This window comes from Elephas maximus, chromosome 4, assembly GCF_024166365.1.
Source record: "Elephas maximus indicus isolate mEleMax1 chromosome 4, mEleMax1 primary haplotype, whole genome shotgun sequence".
NCBI lineage: Eukaryota > Metazoa > Chordata > Mammalia > Proboscidea > Elephantidae > Elephas > Elephas maximus.
Window position 1 is genome coordinate 169,338,710 of NC_064822.1, and position 21,013 is coordinate 169,359,722.

A 21,013-nucleotide genomic window follows, 5' to 3' on the forward strand; every position below is an offset into this window, starting at 1 on the left:
AATAAACTCCCATCTGTTCCTTTGGTCTGAGTTTAAATTGGAGGCCTTTTTTGATTTTTCCCAAGCTTATTGGTTTCCCTCTACGATACCTTCCCTCAGAAACCTGCAGGCTTCTCCTTTCAGACAGGAGGTAATTACTAAATTTAGGGATCTGCTTCCCTTGCTTATCACTAGATTTTCAGTGTCTAGCATACCCCTGAGTAGGAGTTGTAAAGAAAAATTATCCAGAACTTGGTAAGACAGGAAAGTAAGAGTACAGTGTGCCTTTTCAAAGTCATATCAGGTTGTTGTCTAATGAGTCCCCTAGGTGCTCTAGGGACAGGTTGTTATGGATTGAATAGTGCTCCCTCCAAATATGTGTTGGAATCCTAACCTCTATACCTGTGGATAAAATCCTGTTTGGAAACAGGGTTTTCTTTGTTATGTTAATTAGATCATTACCTGAGTAGGATGAGTTCTAAATCTAATCACTTCTGAGTTATAAAAACAGCAAATTAGATAGATAGATGCACACATGAACACAGGAAGACAGACACCATGTGAGAATCGTCTACAAGCCAAGGAATCAGGGAATGCCCGGGACTACCTACAAGGAAGGAATCAACTTGGCTGAGACCCTGATGTGCACTTTTAGCCTCCAGAACTATGAGAAAACAAATTTCTGTTCTTTAAAGTCACCCATTTGTGGTATTTCTGTTACAGCAGCACTAGGGAACTAAGACAGAAGTATATTTGCCTGATGTACAATTTACAAAGGCCCGGGAACCTTGGTGGCATAGTGGTTAAGAGCTCATCTGCTAACCTAAATGTCGGCAGTTCGAATCCACCATGCCCGCCTTGAAAACTCTATAGCGCAGTTCTATTCAGTCCTATAGGGTCAGTATGAGTTGGAATTGACTCAACAGCAAAGGATATTAAGGCCCAGACTTTGCAAAGTTAGATGCTGACTTTTATTTATTTTTGTTTCTTTTTGTATGCAAACATTTTCATGAGTTTTTACAGTAGTGATGTCATACAATATTTGTCCTTTTGTGATTGACTTATTTCACTCAGCATAACACCCTCCAGATTCATCCATGTTAGAAGATGCTTCACAGATTCACCACTGTTCATTATCGTTGTGTAGTACTCCACTGTGTGCATGTACCACAGTTTGTTTATCCATTCATCTGTTGATGGGCATCTAGGTTGTTACATGCCGACTTTTAGAAGATGGATCTGTTGCAAAAGATTTTTTTTTTCTGATGCAGTTGCAAATGAAGTCTCTCTGGTAAAAAGGATAACACTCTCACGGTCATGGTTTTACTGCTTGCAGAAAATTAATCATTTGAGTATCCATCTTTGCAGTCTTGTTCCAGCACTCTATCATTCAGTGACTATATGTACTTTGATCTCTTGTATCTTCCTTTGAACCACATTTGTCATCCTGCTATTTCCTTTGTTGAGCCAAATAGATCTCTGACAGGTATTCATTATCTACATATATTGTAGATACGTTTTAAATTTTTTTGAAAATTATGCTTCGTCAGAGCAATGACGTAGGAGTACAGGTGTTTGGTGAGTGGATTGATGAAGCTTTAGTATAGACTCCAACAGGGTCCCCAGGTGGAGAAGGTGGGAGAGAGGAAAAGGAAAGGGGAGAAGTTTTGGAAAATAGCGCCCTGCTCTTGGAGAATTTGCTGGAGAGAAGGAATACTCAATACCTATGCCTTGAAAGATTGAGAAGTAGAAACAAACACAGAAGGCCAGTTGTGTTGGTTGATATTTCTCCTGCCAAAAAGTCCCCCGGTGCAGATCTTCAGCCTAGATGTAGCCACAGGTGGTAGGCTAACTGGAATAGGGAGCTCTGGAGTTAGGGAATGTGCAGCAGAGGCTGCTCATGCTTTCTAAGATCTGTCCTCCCCCTTCTTCCAGAGTACATAGCTAAACTACTTTTCCCAGTCTCCTTTGCAGTTAGCAATGGTCAGGTGCTTGAGCTCTGGCCAACAGAATTCGAGCAAAAGAATATGAGGCATCTCTTCTAAACTGGCTGTGAAAACCTTCCAGGAGCAATTCTCACCTCTCCCACTGGGAATACTTGGGTGGTGCAAATGGTTAAGTGCTCAAATACTAGGTGAAATGTTCGTGACTTGAAGCCATTCAGAGGTACCTGGGAAGACAGGGCTGGAGATCTGCATCCGAAAGGTCATAGCCTTGAAAACCCTATGGAGCAATTCTACTCTGCACACATGGGATCACCGTGAGTCAGAATCAACTCAACAGCAACTAAAAACAACAAACTTTCCCACGTCCTGGTAGAATGGAGGAGGGTGGAAGTGATGGAAGGAAACTTGATTTCTGAAAGACTGTGTGGAACAGAGGTTTCCTACTGAGCCACCCTGGAAATAAACTTTTACACACGTGTTAAGCCACAGAGATTTGAGGGTTGTTTACTTTGGGTGGAAACCCTGGTGGTGTAGTGGTTAAGAGCTACAGATGCTAACCAAAGGGTCGGCAGTTCAAATCCACCAGGCGCTCCTTGGTAACTCTATGGGGCAGTTCTACTCTGTCCCATAGGGTCACTATGAGTCGGAATCGACTCGACGGCACTGGGTTTTTGGTTTGGGTTACGTTGGGTGGTGCAAGCAGTTTGCAGTCAGCCTCTAATCTAATGGTTGGTGGTTGAAATCCACCTAGTGGAGCCACAGAAGAAAGGCCTGGCATTCTGCTTCCATAAAGATTACAGCCAAGAAAACCCTATAGAGCAGTCGTACCCCTATAGAGTAGGGGTCACCATGAGGCAGAATCCACTCAAAAGCAGTGGGTTTGGTTTGATTTTTTTAAATAAACCATTAGCCTACTCTGATGGACTCAGCTCAGAGCATCCTCTTTCAAGAAACCGTCCTTAAACATCCAGGCCACAGTGACCTCTCCTTCCTTAGAAGTGATAGCAGCAGCTGTCTGACTCATTAAATCTGGCTTCTAATTATATACTTTTCTGAGCTCTGATTTAAGCAAATATTGCCCAGACTCTGTTCCTTCACAATAATGTTCCTTGGCATTCCATTTAAAAGGACTTTGCTCAACATTTGCCAGTTCAACTTTTTACAGGTGTACAACTTATTGACAGCAATTATAGCAATCACTGTGCAACCCTACCCTCAATCAATGAGATTTTTCCATCACTGTTAATCCCCCTTTTCCCACTTCCTCCTTCCTCTGGTAACTACTAATAAACTTTGGTCTCTGTGTATAAGTGAAGTCATACAATATTTGTCCTTATGTGATTAGCTCATTTTACTCAGCATAATGTCTTCAAGCTCCTTCCATACTGTAGCATGTATCCAGAATTCATTTCTCCTATTGGTCGAGTAGTATTTCATTGTATGTATGTACCACTGCTTGTTTATCCTTTCATCTGTTGATGGGTATTTAGCATATCTATACAATGACCAAAAAAGAAAAAAAGGAGCTGCTGAAGCTGCTTATGTACAACCAAACACCTCATGGGATTTGGTTCTTTGGTTTGGAGGTTTAGGGTCATGGTTTCATGGGACACCCCAGTTAACTGGACTAATAAAGTGTTTAATTCTTCTCTTCTATCTCCTATTTCATTGCATAGTGCCTGGGGTTTTAAAATCCTGCAAGTGGCCTTCCAAGGCACAATTTGTCTCTATTTACCTGAAGCAACAGAGGAAGAAGAAGAGTCAGGAAAGGAGAAGGATATGGAATGTGTGGCTAATTGCCTCCATCAACAACTGCCTCCTTTGCCATGAGACCGGAAAAACTGGGTGGTGCCTAGTTACCATTACTGAGCATTTTGATCAAAGATTCCATAGAAGAATCCTGATCAAAAGGGGAAAAATGCAGAACAGAATCTCATGGACTCCAGATTTTCTTGAGCCACAGAGGGTGGAGTAACCCCCGAAACTATACCCTGAGATAATCTTTAAACCTTAAACCAAAAATATCCCCTGAAGTCATCTTAACACCAAACAATGGTTTAGCTTAACTAGTAAAAAAAATTCTGCCTTGAGAATTATGCTCTTTTAAGAACTATGTATATGGGATCAAACTGACAACAGCAACTAAAAAGATTAAATAGGAACCTTAGGACAGCAAGTTTATGCTAATGAGGGAGGCACAACTCAGAAAAAGAGAGTGAGATTGGTTGCACAACTCAAAGAATGTAATCAATGTCACTAAATTGTACATGTAGAAACTGCCAAATTTGTGTATGTTTTGTTGTGTATATTCTCAACAACAAAATTATTATTTTTTTTTTAATTTCAAAAACGGGGCTATGGGTAAATGAATTTGAGAAACATCAGGTGGAATGGGTCCCATTTTTACAGGACTTTCCAAAACCTCTAATGAGATATTGGAACTTGTCTATGCTTTAGATGTTTCTCTCTTTGAAGTGCAATATTTCTGTCTTTGATCGTGGGATTTTCTCTTTTCTTAGACTACAGTTTGGGAAACAGGCCTATGACTCTTTAACTTGTATATATCTTGTGCCTCATGTCTGAGGTTACAAGTCGTGGGTGAATGACTTTATCTTGGTCTGCTACTCTATGCTTACAGTATAAAACACAACGTGATACATACCATGACTGAGACATACACACAGTTCTACAGTAACGGCATGAAGAGCTTAGCCATGGCAGACATAACGGAAGGCTTCAAAGAGGCTGAGGAATATAAGTTGGGACTTCCAAGATGAATTAGCAGTTTGCCAGCAGGGAAAGAACAGATGGAAGGTAAGCAAAAGCACCCAAGGTAAGGATAACAACACGGACAGAAGCACAGTGGGAGGAAAATGGTCAAAGGAAGGGGAGCCACCTTTAGAAATGGTAATCAAAGAAAACACACTTAGATTCTGTCTGCCAAGGTCACAGTTATTATTCCAGACCCCTCTGGCAAACCTTTGGGGTTCTTTGGGAAGGGCAGATAGCTTTTCTCCCTGTACCCCACTACTTTAACAGGTCCCTAGGGGGCAAGGATTATGTTTTATTTATCATTTCAATCTCTTTTTTTAATATATATATATATGACCTGGGATCTAGTTCACATATACACAAGGCCACGCAGCCCTCTCTGTCTGAAAATGAGAAAGTACAACCCTCACTGGCTTGTCATAGTTTAAAAAAATAAAAAAAAATTTATACGACCCAGCAATTCCACTCCTGGGTATATTCCCAAAAGAATTGAAAGCAGGGACTCAAACAGATACTTGCATATCAGCGATATTCGCAATAGCCAAAAGATGCAAACAACCCAAATGACCATCAATAGATGAATAGATAAACAAAATGTGCTGTATACATACCACCTAAACCCCAACCCATTGCCATCGAGTCAATTCTGACTCATAGCAACCCTATGGGATAGAGCAGCACTACTCCATAGGCTTTCCAAGGCTGAAGATTCTTAATGGAAACAGACTGCCACATCTTTCTTCTGCAGAGTGGCTGATGGGTTCGAACTCCCAACTTTTTTGGTTAGCAGCCAAGCGCTTAACCACTTCACCACCAGGGCTCCTTATATACATACAATGGAATAATACCCATTGCAGTCTAGTCAATTCTGACTCATAGCAAGCGACCCTATGGGACAGAGTAGAACTGCACCACAGAGTTCCCAAGGAGCACCTCGTGGATTTGAACTGCCAACTTTTTGGTTAGCAGATGTAACTCTTAACCACTATGCCACAATGGTTTCCACAATGGAATATTACTCAGCCATAAATAGAAATGAACTCCTAATACATGCCACAACATGAATGAACATCAAAAACATGCTAAGTGAAATAACCCAGACACAAAAGGGCAAATATTCTATGATCCCACCTACATGAAATATCTAGGATAGACAAATGCCTAGAGACAGAAAGTAGACTAGTGGTTACTGGGACCAGGGGAGGAGGCAATGGGGAGTTTATGCTTAATAGGCACAGAGTCTCTGCTCGGGGTGATGAACAGGTTTTAGGAACAAATAGCGATGACAGTTGGCAACATTGTGAATCTAATTAACACCACTGAATTGTACACTGAAAAATAGCTGGCATGGAAAAATTTATGTCATATATATTTTACCACAATACAAAAAATTGAATTCTTAAATTTTAAAAATGCATGTAAAAGTGGGTATAGAAAATGGAGGGGGAAATCCAGCTTTCCAGGACCATGTTCTTCAAAGTATGGTTGGAAGAATGGCAGTAACCAACTCCTCTGTGTTATAGATTAAATTGTGTCACCCTCCAAAAAAATAAGTGTTAGAATCCTAATCCCTATACCTGTGGATGGGATCCTGTTTGGAAGTAGGGTTTTCTGTGTGATGTGAATTAGATCATACTAGCTCCAAATCTTTGGGTAGCTCCAAATCTAATGACTTGTGAATTATAAAAACAGCAGATAAGACATGGAGATACCACACATGGGGAAAGATGGAGGCCGCATAAGGATCACCAAGGAATCAAGGAACGCGCAGGATTGCCAAGGAAGCAAGGAATGCACAGGACTACCCACAATGAAGGAGTCAACATGGCTGAGACCCTGATGGAGAAGACTTTTAGCCTCCAAAACTGTGAAAAAAATAAATTTCTGTAAAAGAAAGAAAAACAAAATACACGTAAAGCATTTCTACATGCTTAAGAAATACAAGCTATTAATATTGTTAGCTTAATAAATGGTCGTGGAAGGAGGAAGGGCAAGAGGGTGAGGGAGGCAGGGAAAAAAGCAGAGACGGGCAGAGGGCAGTACGGCTCTCCTGGTTCATTTTCCCACTTAGCTAAAGCTGGCAGGCAGATGCCCTTTACGCCGTCTTTAGGAACACTCCCTTCTCAGCCTCATTCATTTCTCAAAGCGGCTGTTTTGTAGGCTGATGCGAGATCCTGGGTCAGGCGCCATTGCACACTGCCAAGAGCGCGGGCCAGGGGAGAAGAGGTCACACTGAATAAGAGGGACAGAGCGGAACAGAGGGTCCTTTCAGAAAGAACAGCCCCGCCACTCCTCAGCTGTGTCTGTTTGCAGTTCAGGCATTGAGGCCTGTGGTTGGTGGGGCCTTGGGCTGTGGGGAAGCACCCTGGCGGGTTTGCTTTGTTCTTGGCCCGTGTTCTAGGACCCGAAGAGAAACCACAGGAACAGGGAGAGCCTGGCGCCTCTTCTTCAGGGGACCATGTACCTGATAATTGCATTATGATAAAATTTGTGACACTAAAGGGCCCAGGAGCCAAAGACTTGGGCTGAGTTCTTAAAGAGGAATGAATTCCAGAGGGTTTTAGGCCAGCCTGTCAGCCTGAGGGGATATGAGGATAAAAACAAAAAACACACCCGTTGCCATCGAGTCCATTTTGACTCATAGTGACCTTATAAATCAGAGTAGAACTGCCTCATCGTGTTTCCAAGGCTGTGTAATCTTTACAGAAGCAGACTGCCACGTCTTTCTCCCGTGGAGCAGCTGGCGGGTTCAAACCGCGTTTCTGGTTAGCATCTGAGGGCTTAACCACTGCCTTGACATGAGGATAAAGGGAGGGAAATGTAGGTGTCTCAAACTAGCCCCTTCTCCCACGGCCCCAAATGACCAGGGAGCAAGTTTAATGGAAGAAGCACTGGTGGGAGTGGGAAAAAGTGAGGCTGGTTAGTGGAGGAAAAAGAAAAAACCAAACCCAGTGCCATCAGGTCAATTCCAATTCATGGCGACCCCATGCATTACAAAGTAGAACTGTTCCATAGGATTTCCTTAGGAGGAAATCTCCAGGCCTTTCTTCCGTGGTGCCACTGGGTGATTTTGAATCACCAACCTTTAGGTTAGTGGTAGAGCACGAACTATTTGCACCACCCAGGGACCTTGGTAAAAGGAGAAACCACCCTAATGGCTAGATTTACCCTAACGGGTAGAGTCAGCTGCTCTGAAAAATGGTATTTTAGGAGATACTCTGCTTTCTTTCTGCTTTAAAGCCTGGGGGTTGGGGGAGGAGGTCTTCACCTTTATTTCCACTCATAAAATACTATCTCATTGTAGAAATTTATAAAATACAGAGTAGTACAAAGAGAAAAACAGAAATGTGGAAATTATGGGAGAATCTTCATTTTCTTCCTCGTGCTTTTCTGTATTTTCAAGTTCACTAGAAGGAATTTTACTATTACAGTTAGAAACAAAACAAGCATAAATCATTCCTATTTTAAAAGCCCAGCTTGTCCCTGAAATCTCTCTCCCTTTGGCTCTGTTAAAGGGTCTGGAATTCTGCCATCAGCTAGACCTTTGTCTTCAGGCCCTGGTGAGCACTGGGTTAAGATCTAAGGACCCAAAGTTCACCATAAAAACAATGCCTTCTAGTCAGTTCTGACTCATGGCAATCCCATATGTGTCAGAGTAGAACTGTGTTCCGTAGAGTTGTCAATGGCTGATTTTTTGGAAGTAGATTGCCAGAACTTTCTTTCGGGGTGCCTCTGGGTAGACTCAAACTTCCAGCCTTTCAGTTAGCAGTTGAGCGTGTAATGATCTGCACCACTCAGGGACTCCTTAGAAAAGCTATTTACCTTCCTGGAGCCAAATGCATCTGTCTACAAAATGGGAACAGGTCCTTTGCTTACTGAAAAGTGCCTTTATGAAGAACAAGTGACATTGTGAGAGCCCCCTGTCCACTGTAAAGACCCACCTAGAGGTGTGCAGATGACAGTCTCCTGAGGGAGTGCAGATGCTTCTGTGGGCTACCGAAAACCATTACTAATACAAACAGTGTCCAAGTCATTTAAAGCTTACTTAGCAATTTGTCTGGCAGGGAATAAAGGACAGGCAACGTGATGGTGGTGCCACTTCTCACCACACAACTGAGTCACTGTCAGAGCAGGCACTGAGCCCCACCATGGGCTGCTCTGCCCAGGGCCCTCCACCCCAGAGAGAGGGAATGGTAGGACCCCTGCCAGGTTCTCTACTCAGAAACAGAGGATCCCTTCCCCTGGCCAACAGACACAGCGCAAGTGCCTTTGTGTTATATGTCAGACCTTTTTCAGTCTGACCCCAACCCACTGCCCTGGCCTCATCTCCAGACACTCACCTTCACATCAAAGCACCAACTACCTTTCCCGAAATATTCTGGGCACTTTCACGACTCTGAGCCTTTGTATACACTCTTCTCTCAGCCTTAGGTGAATTCTCCCTTTCCTATTTGACTACCGTCTGCTCAGTGTTTAAGATCCAGTTCCCATGCCTCCACTCCCTCTGCCCCCCACACCTGGCAGAGTTATTAGCACTGTTGACTGTTTCCCAAGAATCCAATTTAAACATCTGTAATTCAGACATTGTTGTTGTTAGGTGTCGTCAAGTCAATTCCAACTCATAGTGACCCTACGTACAACAGAATGAAACACTGCCCAGTCCTGTGCCTTCCTCATAATTGTCGTTATGCTTGAGCCCATTGTTGCAGCCACCGTGTCAATCCGTCTCATTGAGGGTCTTCCTCTTTTTTGCTGACCCTCTACTTTACCAGGCATGATGCCCTTCTCCAGGGACTGATCCCTCCTGATAATATGTCCAAAGTATGTGAGAGGAAGTCTCGCCATCCTTGCTTCTAAGGAGCATTCTGGCTATACTTTTTCGAAGACAGTTTTGTTTGTTCTTTTGGTAGTCCATGGTACATTTAATATTCTTCACCAACACCATAATTCAAAAGCGTCAATTCTTCTTTGGTCTTCTTATTCACTGTCCAGCTTTTACATACGTAAGAGACAATTGAAAATACCATGACTTGGTTCAGGAGCACCTTAGTCTTCAAGGTGACATCTTTGCTTTTTAACACTTTAAGGAGGTCTTTTGCAGTAGATTTGCCCAGTGCAATGTGTCATTTGATTTCTTGACTGCTGCTTCCATGGCTGTTGATTGTGGATCCAAGTAAAATGAAATCCTTGACAACTTCAATCTTTTCTCCGTTTATCATGATGTTGTTTATTGGTCCATTTGTGAGGATTTTTGTTTTCTTTATGTTGAGGTGTAATCCATAATGAAGGCTGTGGTCTTTGATCTTCATCAGTAAGTGCCTCAAGTCCTCTTCACTTTCAGCAAGCAAGGTTGTTAATGAGTCTTTCTCCAATTCTGATGCCCCTTTCTTCTTCATGTAGTCCAGTTTCTCAGATTATTTGCTCAGCGCACAGCTTGAATGAATATGGTGAAAAGATACAACCCTGACGTACACCCTTCTGACTTTAAACCACTCAGTATACCCTTGTTCTTTTGGAACGACTGCCTCTTGATCTATGTACAGGTTCCTCATGAGCACAATTAAGTGTTCTCGAATTCCCATTATTTGCATTGTTATCCATAATTTGTTATGTTCCACACAGTCGGATGCCTTTGCATAGTCAATAAAACCCAGGTAAACATCTTTCTGGTATTCTCTGCTTTCAACCAGGATCTATCTGACATCAGCAATGATATCCTTCTTTCCATATCCTCTTCGGAATCTGGCTTGAATTTCTGGCAGTTCCTTGTCGATGTACTGCTGCAGCCCCTTTTGAATGATCTTCAACAAAATTTTACTTGTGTGTGATATTAATGATATTGTTTGATAATTTCCACATTTGATTGGATCACATTCCTTTAGCACAGGCATAAATATGGATCTCTTCCAGTTGGCTGGCCAGGTAGCTGTCTTGCAAATTTCTTGGCATAGATGAATGAGCACTTCTAGCTCTGCATCCATTTGTTGAAACATTTCAGTTGGTATTCTGTCAGTTCCTGGAGCCTTGTTTTTTGCCAGTGCCTTTAGTGCAGCTTGGAACTCTTCCTTCAGTACCATAAGTTCCTGGTCATATGCTACTTCCTGAAATGGTTGAAATTTCACCATTTCTGTTTGGTATAGTGACTCTGTGTATTCCTTCCATCTTCTTTTGATGCTTCCTGCTTCAGTTCATTGTATGTATATAAAACCAAAACACCAAACCAGTTACTGTTGAATTGATTCCAACTCATGGCAGCCCCTTACATGCAGGGTAGAACAGTTCTCCATAGGGTTTTCAAGGCTGTGACCTTTTGGAAGCAGATCACCAAACCTGTCTTCCCAGGTACCTCTGAGTGAGTTCAAACCACCAGACTTTCAGTTAGTAGCCCAGTGCTTAACTGTTTGTGCCACCCAGGGACTATCTATCAATCTGTCTGTCTCTCTATCTATGCAATTTCTGGACTATGATTTATATTTGCTGCAATAATAATAATGATAATGATAATGTCTTATTAATCTTTGCTTCCCGAGTCCTGGCCAAAGTAGGCACTGGGTAAATGTTTGTTAACCAAGCAAATGAAGACACATTTCACAAGGGGGAAGGAGTAGGGTGGGAACGGGGAGGGAGGAGAAAGGATCTCATCCTAAAGAGGCATGGGCTCACCGGGTGGTCTGCATCCAGTTCTGCTCCATAGCTGAGAATCTGATTGGCAAATCTGTCGAGCTCTTGAATGGTCCTTGGGAACCAGGGCACTGCAACACAGAAAAGGCAAAGTCCGGAGGGGCTAACTGGCAGGATGTGGTCAAAGACCTCACCAAGGTTAGAAGCAAGATATCAGCACCAATTGAGTCAGTGGCGCAAGTAGGAACCCAGATAACCCCCAAATTACAATAATTTAAAACTTAAATCTATTTGCCTTTTCTGGGAACTAATTTTAAAATATGTTCCCAAACATAGTATGTTTCTGAAGATTTTCTCTGAAATATCTCAAAGTTAATCTCCCTACCACTCAACATGGTACAAAACCCATTGCTGTTGGGTCGATTCCAACTCATAGTTACCCCATAGAAGAGAGTAGGAATACCCCATAGGGTTTCTGTGGTTGAAATATTTATGGAAGTAGACTGCCACATCTTTTTCCTGTGGAACGGCTGGTGGGTTTTATTAGCAGTAAGACGTTGCATGTAACCCCAAAATACAAATTAGATAAAGCCAGAGTTGCTCTAGTGGAGGCAAAAAATGAGCCCCTGAAACCAACTCTCCTCACCCCATCTTCCCATCATGTCTCCCTCCAAAGGCCCCAAGCATCCCGCAAAATCCTTTGATCCCACAGTCAGTTTGAAAACCATTGGTGAAATGGAATGAACAGAGTCAGGTGGTCTGGGACTTGAAGATGCCTCACGGTTTCTAAAGAATTTGTGAGCTTGTTTTTGTAATAGCATAGTAAGGGAAAGAGGGGGGACCTGAGTTCTGCAGCTCACAATGGCTGCAGAGGAGGGACCCCAGGGAGAAGAGTAGGTAGCAGCATCTAAATCCCTGTGCCTTACAGGGAAGAAGACATGTTGAAGAAGAGGGGAGTGGGAATTGTCTCATGGATGAGCAGAGGGTAGGGAATTTGGGACTGTAAATTCCATGAGGGCAGGGGCCATGAGTACTCTGTATTTCTAGGCACATAGAGCTCAGGAATAAAGGGAGGAAGGAAAGAAGAAAGGAAGGAAGAGAGGGAAGAAAGGTGAGAGGAGAGAAGGGAAAGGAGAGAGCAAAGGAGAAAGGAAAGAGAAGAAAGGACAGAAGGAAGAAAGAAAAGAGGATAAAAGGGAGGGAGAGGGAAAGAAGGAGGAAAGAAGAATTGAGGGAAGGAAAGGAAGGAGGGAGGAAAGAAGGGAATGAGAAAGGGAAGGAGAGAGGAGCAAACTCTGGTTATGTTACCACGTAAGGGATAAGGGCAGTCATCACTATCCACAGAAGTTCGACTCTGCTCTAGTTGCTGTTTCTGAAGTATCTCCAAAATGAGGAAGGTATTATAACCCCTATTATACATATGAGAAACTGAGGCTCTGAGAGTCTAAATAACTGGTGTAAGATCACACAGGAAGCAACAAAATGGCAGGCCCTGAAAGAAACCAGAGGGCAGAGTAGTCATGGTGGGAAGCAAGGAAGTAAGCTCAAGGCGTCCAGTATTTCCCCTGAAATGAGGTTCAGGGGGAAGGACGCTGAACTTGCAGTCATTCAGGTCTGGTTTAGAATCTAGCCTCCAACATCTGTCTACTCTCCTCTCTGTGGCTCAGTTCCCACCTCCGTAAAAACGAGGATAACAGAAAGATTAATAAACTCTTTTCTGAGGCCTTACCATGTGCCAGGTACTGTGCTTAGCATTTCTAATAGAGCATCTCCTTTAATCTGAGGTCCTCCATGAGCAGTAAATGAGATTATAGGCAAAGTGCACAGCCTAACGTCTGGCACAGAAATGGTGGCTCACCATCTTTTGTTCCGTGACCTGGGGAAGTGGCAGGAAAGGACATGTGTGCCATCTAGTGGCCACACTTGGGGAAATGTCACTCATGAAATAAGCATATGAACCTCAGGACAAAAAGCAGCTGTATAAAACATATCACAAACAACAAGGAGTTTATCTCAATGGTGTTAATAAAGGCCACTTGCTTCCATTGATTGGAGGGCTTAAACTCTCTACTGCCCATATTAACAATAAAAACTAAGAGTGAGGGCTATTCTAAGTACATTACCAGTGATGTGGGTATGATTGGTATTCCCATATTGCTGTTGTTAGGTGCCATTGATTTAATTTCGACTCATAGCGACCCCATGTGACAGAGTAGCGCTCCGTCATAAGATTTTCTAGGCTATAATCTTTACAGGTGGAAATGCTGGTGGCGTAGTGGTTAAGTGCTACAGCTGCTAACCAAAAAGTTGGCAGTTCACATCCACCAGATGCTCTTTGGAAACTCTATGGGGCAGTTCTACTCTGTCCCGTAGGGTCACTGTGAGTCAGAATCAACTAGATGGCAATGGATTTTTGGTTTGGAATCTTTACAGGAGCAGATAACCAGGTCTTTTTTCCCATGGAGCCGCTAAAGGGTTTGAACCACCAAACTTACAGTTAGCAGCCAAGAACTTAACCTTTGTGCCACCAGGGCTTCTTATGCCCTTATTACAGATGAGAAAACTGAGGAACAGAAAGGTTAAGTGACTAGCCCAAATGCACACTCTGGTAAACAGTAGGGCCAGAATTCAAACTCAGGCCCAGCTAACTTCATAGCCTCTGGTCTTGACCACCAATCCATCCAGCCACTAATGGGAGCTGGCAGAGCAGACTGGTTAGGGGTGTGGCTCTGGAACCTGACTGCATGATTGTTGCTTTTCAGTTTCTACTTGGAGGTCTCCATGCCCCTAAGGCCCAGCCCACTCCTCTAGTTTGGCTCCCTGTGGACAGACATTGCAGTAGTTATTGCAGCTGATGTTTGTACAGCACTTGCTATACGCTAAGCAAAGGAGCCCTGGTTGTGCAGTGGTTAAGCACTTGGCTGCTAACCAAAAGGCCAACAGTTCAAACTCTACAGCCACTCCATGGGAGCAAGATGTGGCAATCTGCTTCGGTAAATATTTACAGCCGTGGAAACCTTGTGGGGCAGTTCTACTCTGTCCTATAGGGTCGCTATGAATTGGAATCCACTCAATGGCAATGAGGAAGTGCTAGGCAGGAGCCCTGGTTGTGCAACGGTTAAACACTTGACTGCTAACTGAAGGGTTAGCGGTTCAAACCCACCAGAAGCTCCACAGGAGAAAAGACCTGGTGATCTGCTCCTGTAAAGATTACAGCCTAAAAAACCCTTGGGGCAGTTCTTCTCTGTTACTTGGGGTCACTATGAGCCAAAATCGACTTGTTAATACACAACAGTAACATGCAGTAAGCACTCTCCTAGACACTGTACATATATATACTGCTTCATTTAATCCTCGCAACAGCCCCACGAAGTAGGTATTATTATGACCCTCATTTTACAGATGAAAAAACTGAGGGATGGCGGGGGAGTCTCTTGATAGATCTCCTTGGTTCCAACTACCTTGATCTCAGGGTCTGGAATGATACAGCATTGTGCTCCACCCACCTAACATGGAACCTGGCTTCCCACTTCACTGCCTAAACTTCTACCCAACCATTCTTTCCTCCTTTTGTCTACTGATCTGCCTTGCACAATGACTGCATTGGAAATGAAGTCCGTTTCCCACCTAGGTTTGGAAGGGCATAGGAAGGAGACCCCATGGTAGTCAGGCAAGGCTCAGGATTTCCTATGAGACTATTCCTATTTATCCAGAATGTTGCCACCAAGGAGCTTCATTGAATGACTCACATGGACAAGGGAACCTGTCCCTCACCTCTGGACTGAGCACCATTGATAAGCCCATCTCCTCACTTCCAAGCCACCCCTTCCCCATTCGTTCATCAGTTTTCTCTACCAGAAATCATCCGTAATTCTGGCAGTGACAGCTGCTCCCAGAGAATGTGCCCGGGGAAACCTTCTTGCTGCACCACCTTCTGACACTTGGGAACCTTAGACTCATCAAAGGAGAACCCACAAATATGTATTGAGTATCTGCTGTGTACCAGGCACTGGGCATAGAGGGGGGAACACCATGGAGTCTCCACACTTGAGATGCTTACATTCTGCTGGGGGAGACAGGAAATGCTAAATTTTAAATGTATAGCAATGCCAGGAAGTTCTTGAAGAAAACTAAAGCAGGGTAAGGAGATGGTGAGTGATGGGGATGCTGTTTTATATGACATCTTATGGCTTTAGACCTCAGGGTGAGGGTCCTGGTGGCTTGACGCTGCCTCACAAAACTGTCCACCACAAACTACCCACAGCCCAGTGGGATCTGGGACACCCAGAGCAGTCCTTAGGCCAGGGCTGGCTGCCTGTTTGTCTTGGGAAGAGCCAGCCTAGCAATGGTTAAGGGCATGGACAATGGAGCCCCACACCATTGGTTTGAATCCTATCTCTGTACTTACTAGCTATGAGACCCAGGACAAGCTGTCAAACCTCTCTGTGCCTCAGTCTTCCCATCTGTAAAATGTGGATATTGTACTTTAGATGAAGGTTTAGAGAACAAACTAGCTTCTCATTAAACAGTACACATATTGTTTTATGACATTGGTTAACAACCCCATGACACGTCAACACTCTCCCTTCTCAACTTTGGGTTCCCTATTATCCTATTACCAGCTTTCCTGTCCCCTTCTGCCTTCTAGTCCTTGCCCCTGGGCTAGGGTGCCCCTTTAGTCTCATTTTGTTTTATGTGCCTATTTAATCTTTAGCTGAAGGGTGAACCTCAGGTGTGACTTCATTACTGAGCTAAAAGGGTGTCCAGGGTCCCTACTCTCAGGGCTTCTCCAGTCTCTGACAGGCCAGTAATTCTAGTCTTTTTTTTTTTTTTCTTTTTGTGAGTTAGAATTTTGTTCTACATTTTTCTCCAGCTCTATGCAGGACCCTCTATTGTGATCCCTGTCAGAGCAGTCAGTGGTGGTAGCCAGGCACCATCTAGTTGTACTGGACTCAATCTGGTGGAAGACACAGTAGTTGTGGTCCATTAGACCTTTGGACTAATCTTGCTCTTGTATCTTTAGTTTTCTTCATTCACCCTTGTTCCCAAAGGGATGAGGCCAGTGGAGTATATTAGATCGCTGCTCACAGGCTTTTAAGATCCCAGACGTTACTCACCAAAGTAGAATGTAGAACATTTTCTTTACATACTATGTTATGCTAATTGAGCTAGATGTTCCCTGAGACCATGGTCCCCACAGCCCTCAGCCCAGTAATTTGGTCCCTTAGGGAGTTTGAATGTGTCTATGGCGCTTCCATGACCTTGCCTTGGTCAAGTTGTGCTGGCTTCCCCAGTATTGTGTACTGTCTTACCCTTCAAAATGGTGGTATTATTAGTACTAATTTATAGGATCATTTTGAGGTTAAATGAGTTAATGTATGTGAGTTGCTGAGAACAGTACACAGCACATAGCAAAAACTACTCAGCTGTAAGTTCCAGAGGATTTTTTTACACTACAGTTAGCTCAGCACAGAACAGAAAGAGCACACGTTTTCCAGCGCAGCTAGAAAGTCTGACACTTACTTTGTTGTGCAACTTTGAACAAATGTTTTATTTCTCAGAGCCTTAGTTTCCTGATCCATAAAATGGGTACAAACTATTTTTCCACGTCCTTGCATGAATTAATGCTGTAGCAAATGTGACTCACCTTAGCATAGTGACTGGCCCACAGTAAGTGCTCTGCCAAAGGTAGCCCATGAGGATGAGAAAGATTTTAACAAAAAGAGGAGGGCAGGGAGTATAAGGGGAAGGGGTAGAAAGGGGGAAGGGAAGGGGGAGGGGGAATTGAGAGGAGGAGAAGGGGGAGGGGAAGGAGAAGAAGAAGGTAAACTGGAGTCAGAAAGCTGGTTCTCAGTACAGCTCTGATATTAACGGGCTTTCTATTCTTGGGCCTCAGTTTCACGCTTCATAAAACAAAGGGTGTTGGATTCATTTGTTGCTGCAGTCTCGTTCGTGTTTCATCTACTGAGACCTGTGAAATGCCTGTGAGGGATGACGCTGGCCAGAGGACATATAAAAGGGCACTCACATCTCAACCGATGTGTCAGCCTCGCTTGTTCTAGAAATACAGTCACTGCATTTTTTTCAGTTCCCCAAGTGCACTTCCTGCATACAATTTCCCATTCTCCTCTCACCAAAGAAACAAGGTTGTACTCCAGGGATGGAAGCTTTTATGCTCCCATCCTAATGCAGAGCGGCGTGTGCTAGCCATCCCCCAACTAACCACCAGGGGGCAGCAAAAAAACAGCATAATTCCTGCTCTAGGTGACTAGTAGTTGGGCCGGTTAACCTTGTACGTTTTCAGGTCTCTTGATAGCGGAAAAAAAATGGAGAACTCAAGAGGGCTACAAAGACCCAAAAGATTCAAGTCTTGACAAAGAGGAGACAAAAGTCAAAGCAGTCTGCCAAGCCTTTTAACAGAACCTCATCACAGAAGCTTGGAGGGACACTGAGGCAGCTTGAAGCAGGACAGTGCCAGGCCATGGGGTGCTCACCCCAGTCCACGGGCCTCCAGTGTCTCCTGAGCCTCATCATCATCCAGAAAAGGCCCCAAACATAGCCAGGCTGGCAATGTGACAGAGCTTGGTGGTTAACTCTAGAGCCAGACTGCCTGGGTCCAAATCTCACTTCTGCTACTTAGTGGCTTTGGGACTTTATGGAGATTACTTTGGTCCTCCGTTTTCCCATCTGTAAAATGGCCTTAATACCAAAACCCGTTGCCATCGAGTCAATTCTGATTCATAACGACCCTATAGGACAGAGTAGAACTGCCCCATAGAGTTTCCAAGGCTATAATCTTTACAGAAGCAGACTGCCACATCTTTCTCCAGTGGAGCAGCTGGTGGCTTCGAACTGCTGACCTTTCAGTTGGCAGCCAAGTGCTTAACCACTGCACCACCAGGGTTCCTTAAAATGGCTACAATAATAGTGCATATAATAATATATAATAATGATATATTGTTGTTGTTGTTAGTTGCCGGTGAGTCAATTCCAACTCATGGCCACCCCATGTGTGCAGAGTAGAATTGCTTTATAAGATATTCAAGGCTATGACCTTTCAGAAGCAGATTGCCAGGCCTTTCTTCTGAGGAACCTCTGGGTGGGTTCAAATTGCCAACCATTTGTGTCATCCAGGGACTCCAATAATATATAATATGATTACATATAACAATATATTCCAATAGTACAGCTTCTATTGATGGGAGAATTAAAATGTGCTGATACTTATATAGTGCTTAGAACAATGCTTTATAAGTGCTTGGTATTATTATTACTATTACTATCATTATAGAGGAGCCCTGGTGGTGTAGTGATTAAGTGCTACAGCTGCTAACCAAAAGGCCGGCAGTTCGAATCCACCAGCCGCTCCTTGGAAACCCTATGGGGCAGTTCTACTTTGTCCTATGGGGTTGCTATGAGTTGGAATGAACTCAACGACAACCAGTTGGGTTTTTTTGTTTGTTTTTTATCATTATAGAAAGCCAGATGATAAGGCTGGCCTGGTTCATACTTCCTCCAGGCGGTGGCCCAACTCTATCTGCCTTGGAATCCATTCCTCCGCTCTTCCCAGGCATCACTTGAGATTATTGTCTCCCAGAAGCCTTTAGGAAGAATCTATGTATAATATAATGGAAGGAGGGCCCAGACCAGGCCTAACAAGTAAGAGGAGTTCACCAGCTGTCACCTTGGAGAGCAGGGGTAAGGCTTAAGGCAATGAGACTGAGGAGAGGCATGTTCTGGGTGTTTGGTAATGGGCGGATTGAGGCCCTGGCATGGCTGGTTTCCTGGGGCAGAGGCTGACCTGAGCAGGGTTGTGAAGCAAGCAGTAGGGAGACATCAGGTACTATAAAGGTAGAAAGACCAAAGAGGACCCGAAAACAAAATCGGTATCAAGACTTATATTTGTTTAAAAAAAAAAAAAAAATTGCTATGGAGTCAACTCTGACTCGTGGTGACCCCATGTGTGACCTAGTAGAACTGCTCCATAGAGTTTTCTTGGCTGTGATCTTTATGGAAGCAGGGCACCAGGCCTTTCTTTTGCAGCACCACTGCGTGGGTTCGAACCACCAACCTTTAAGTTAATAATCAAGTGTTAAACTGTATGTACTGATCTTCATAACATTCAAAGGTTGTGCACATCCTGGATTGGAGCCAGAGGTCTGAGTTCAAGTTTCATCCCTCCCATCTACAAACAGTGTGACTCTAAGAGAGTTACTTGATTTCTGAGTCTCCAGCTTTTCATCTGTGAAAGGGATGAAGCAGCCAATCCCTCTCCTGCCTCTTTGGTTGGGCTGAGAAGCAGCTGAGCCATAGCAGGTAGATCTGTGTCATCATTGCCCTTGGACTTCACAACAAACCCAGGGGACACCAGACTGGGATTCAGGTACATAAGGTCACTGGTGATGGAGCCAGAGTTCAGACTTGTGCACATCAACACCTGAGCCTTCCGATTGTTCTCAGCCAAAAGGTTATAGCTAACTCTCTTCCTTTAAAGTCACATTTTTTTGAGAGCTTACTAGGCACCAGATACTGTGTTAAACTGTTCACTTCCATTGTCTCTTTTGATTCCCAAAGAAATCCTGTGAGGTAGACCTTATTATTTCTGCTTTACTGATAAGCAGACTCAGACTTGTGAAGGTGAAATGACTTGCTCAAGATCACTGAGCTAGTGAGTAGCTGAGCTGAAATTTGAGCTCTGCAAGATGTGTGCTTACCAGGACTCTGCTGGCTTAAATTACAGAGTAGGAGCTCTAGTCAGTTCCTCTTCAACCACCTCAGGAGGAAAAGGAGGTGACGAACTGTGATGGCTTAAATTGTGCCCCCCCCCCCCCAAAAAAAGTGTGTTGGAATCCTGTGAATATAATCCTGTTTGGGAATAGGGTTTTCTTTGTTATTTTAATTAGATCGTACCTGAGTAGGGTGGGTTCCAAATCTAATCACTTCTGATTAGATGCAGAGACACACACACATGGAGGATGACAGATGTCACATATGAGGATTATCTACAAGTTAAGAAACCAAGTAGCCTAGGGCTACTTACAAGGAAGGAATCGACATGGCTGAGATCCTGATTTGGATATTTAGCCCTCAGAACTGTGAGAAAGTAGGTTTCTGTTCTTTAAAGCCACCCGTGTGTTATTTGTGTTACAGCAGCACTAAGATATTGAGAAGGAGTCCTTGGGTGGTGTAAACTGTTAATGCACTCAGCTACTAACCAAAAGGTTGGAGGTTCAAGTCCACCCGGAGGTAGCCCAGAAAAAGGACCTGGCGATCTACTTTTGAAGAATCAGCCATTGAAAACTCCATGAAGCACAGCTCTAGTCTGACTCGCATGGGATCCCCAAGAGCCGGAGCTGACTCGAATGCAACTGGTTAAAGGAAACTAAGACATAAGCTAGAAGTCTACAGGAAACTTGAAGAAAATCCTTGGAACAGCCCTGAGTCCTCACCCACTTTCTGTCCCAAGCCTCCCAGGATCTAGGGGTAGTCACTTTTTAGCACCTAAGTCCTCCACTTCTCACACACATCTTCACATTGCCTTTCTCCTCCCAGTGAAGGTTACAGGCCTCTCCCCTCACCCCAGTCCCACTCACAATGCTGGGAATCCAGACCGACCCCTGTGACCCAGGCCTCCGTTCTGAAAAGTTAAATCAGATTAGCTCATTAATGACCTTTCAAAATACCTCCTTGGTGGG

At 43.8% G+C, this 21,013-nt stretch overlaps 1 protein-coding gene across 1 annotated transcript in view; it reads right to left on the reverse strand.

Annotated features, from left to right (window-relative positions):
• PAH (phenylalanine hydroxylase) overlaps nucleotides 1–21,013 on the reverse strand; it is an 87,414-nt gene that overhangs the window by 29,521 nt on the left and 36,880 nt on the right. The window contains exon 4 of the mRNA XM_049881592.1: nucleotides 11,361–11,449. Within this exon, the coding sequence (XP_049737549.1) occupies nucleotides 11,361–11,449 (89 nt within the window). The remainder of the gene's footprint in view (nucleotides 1–11,360; nucleotides 11,450–21,013) is intronic.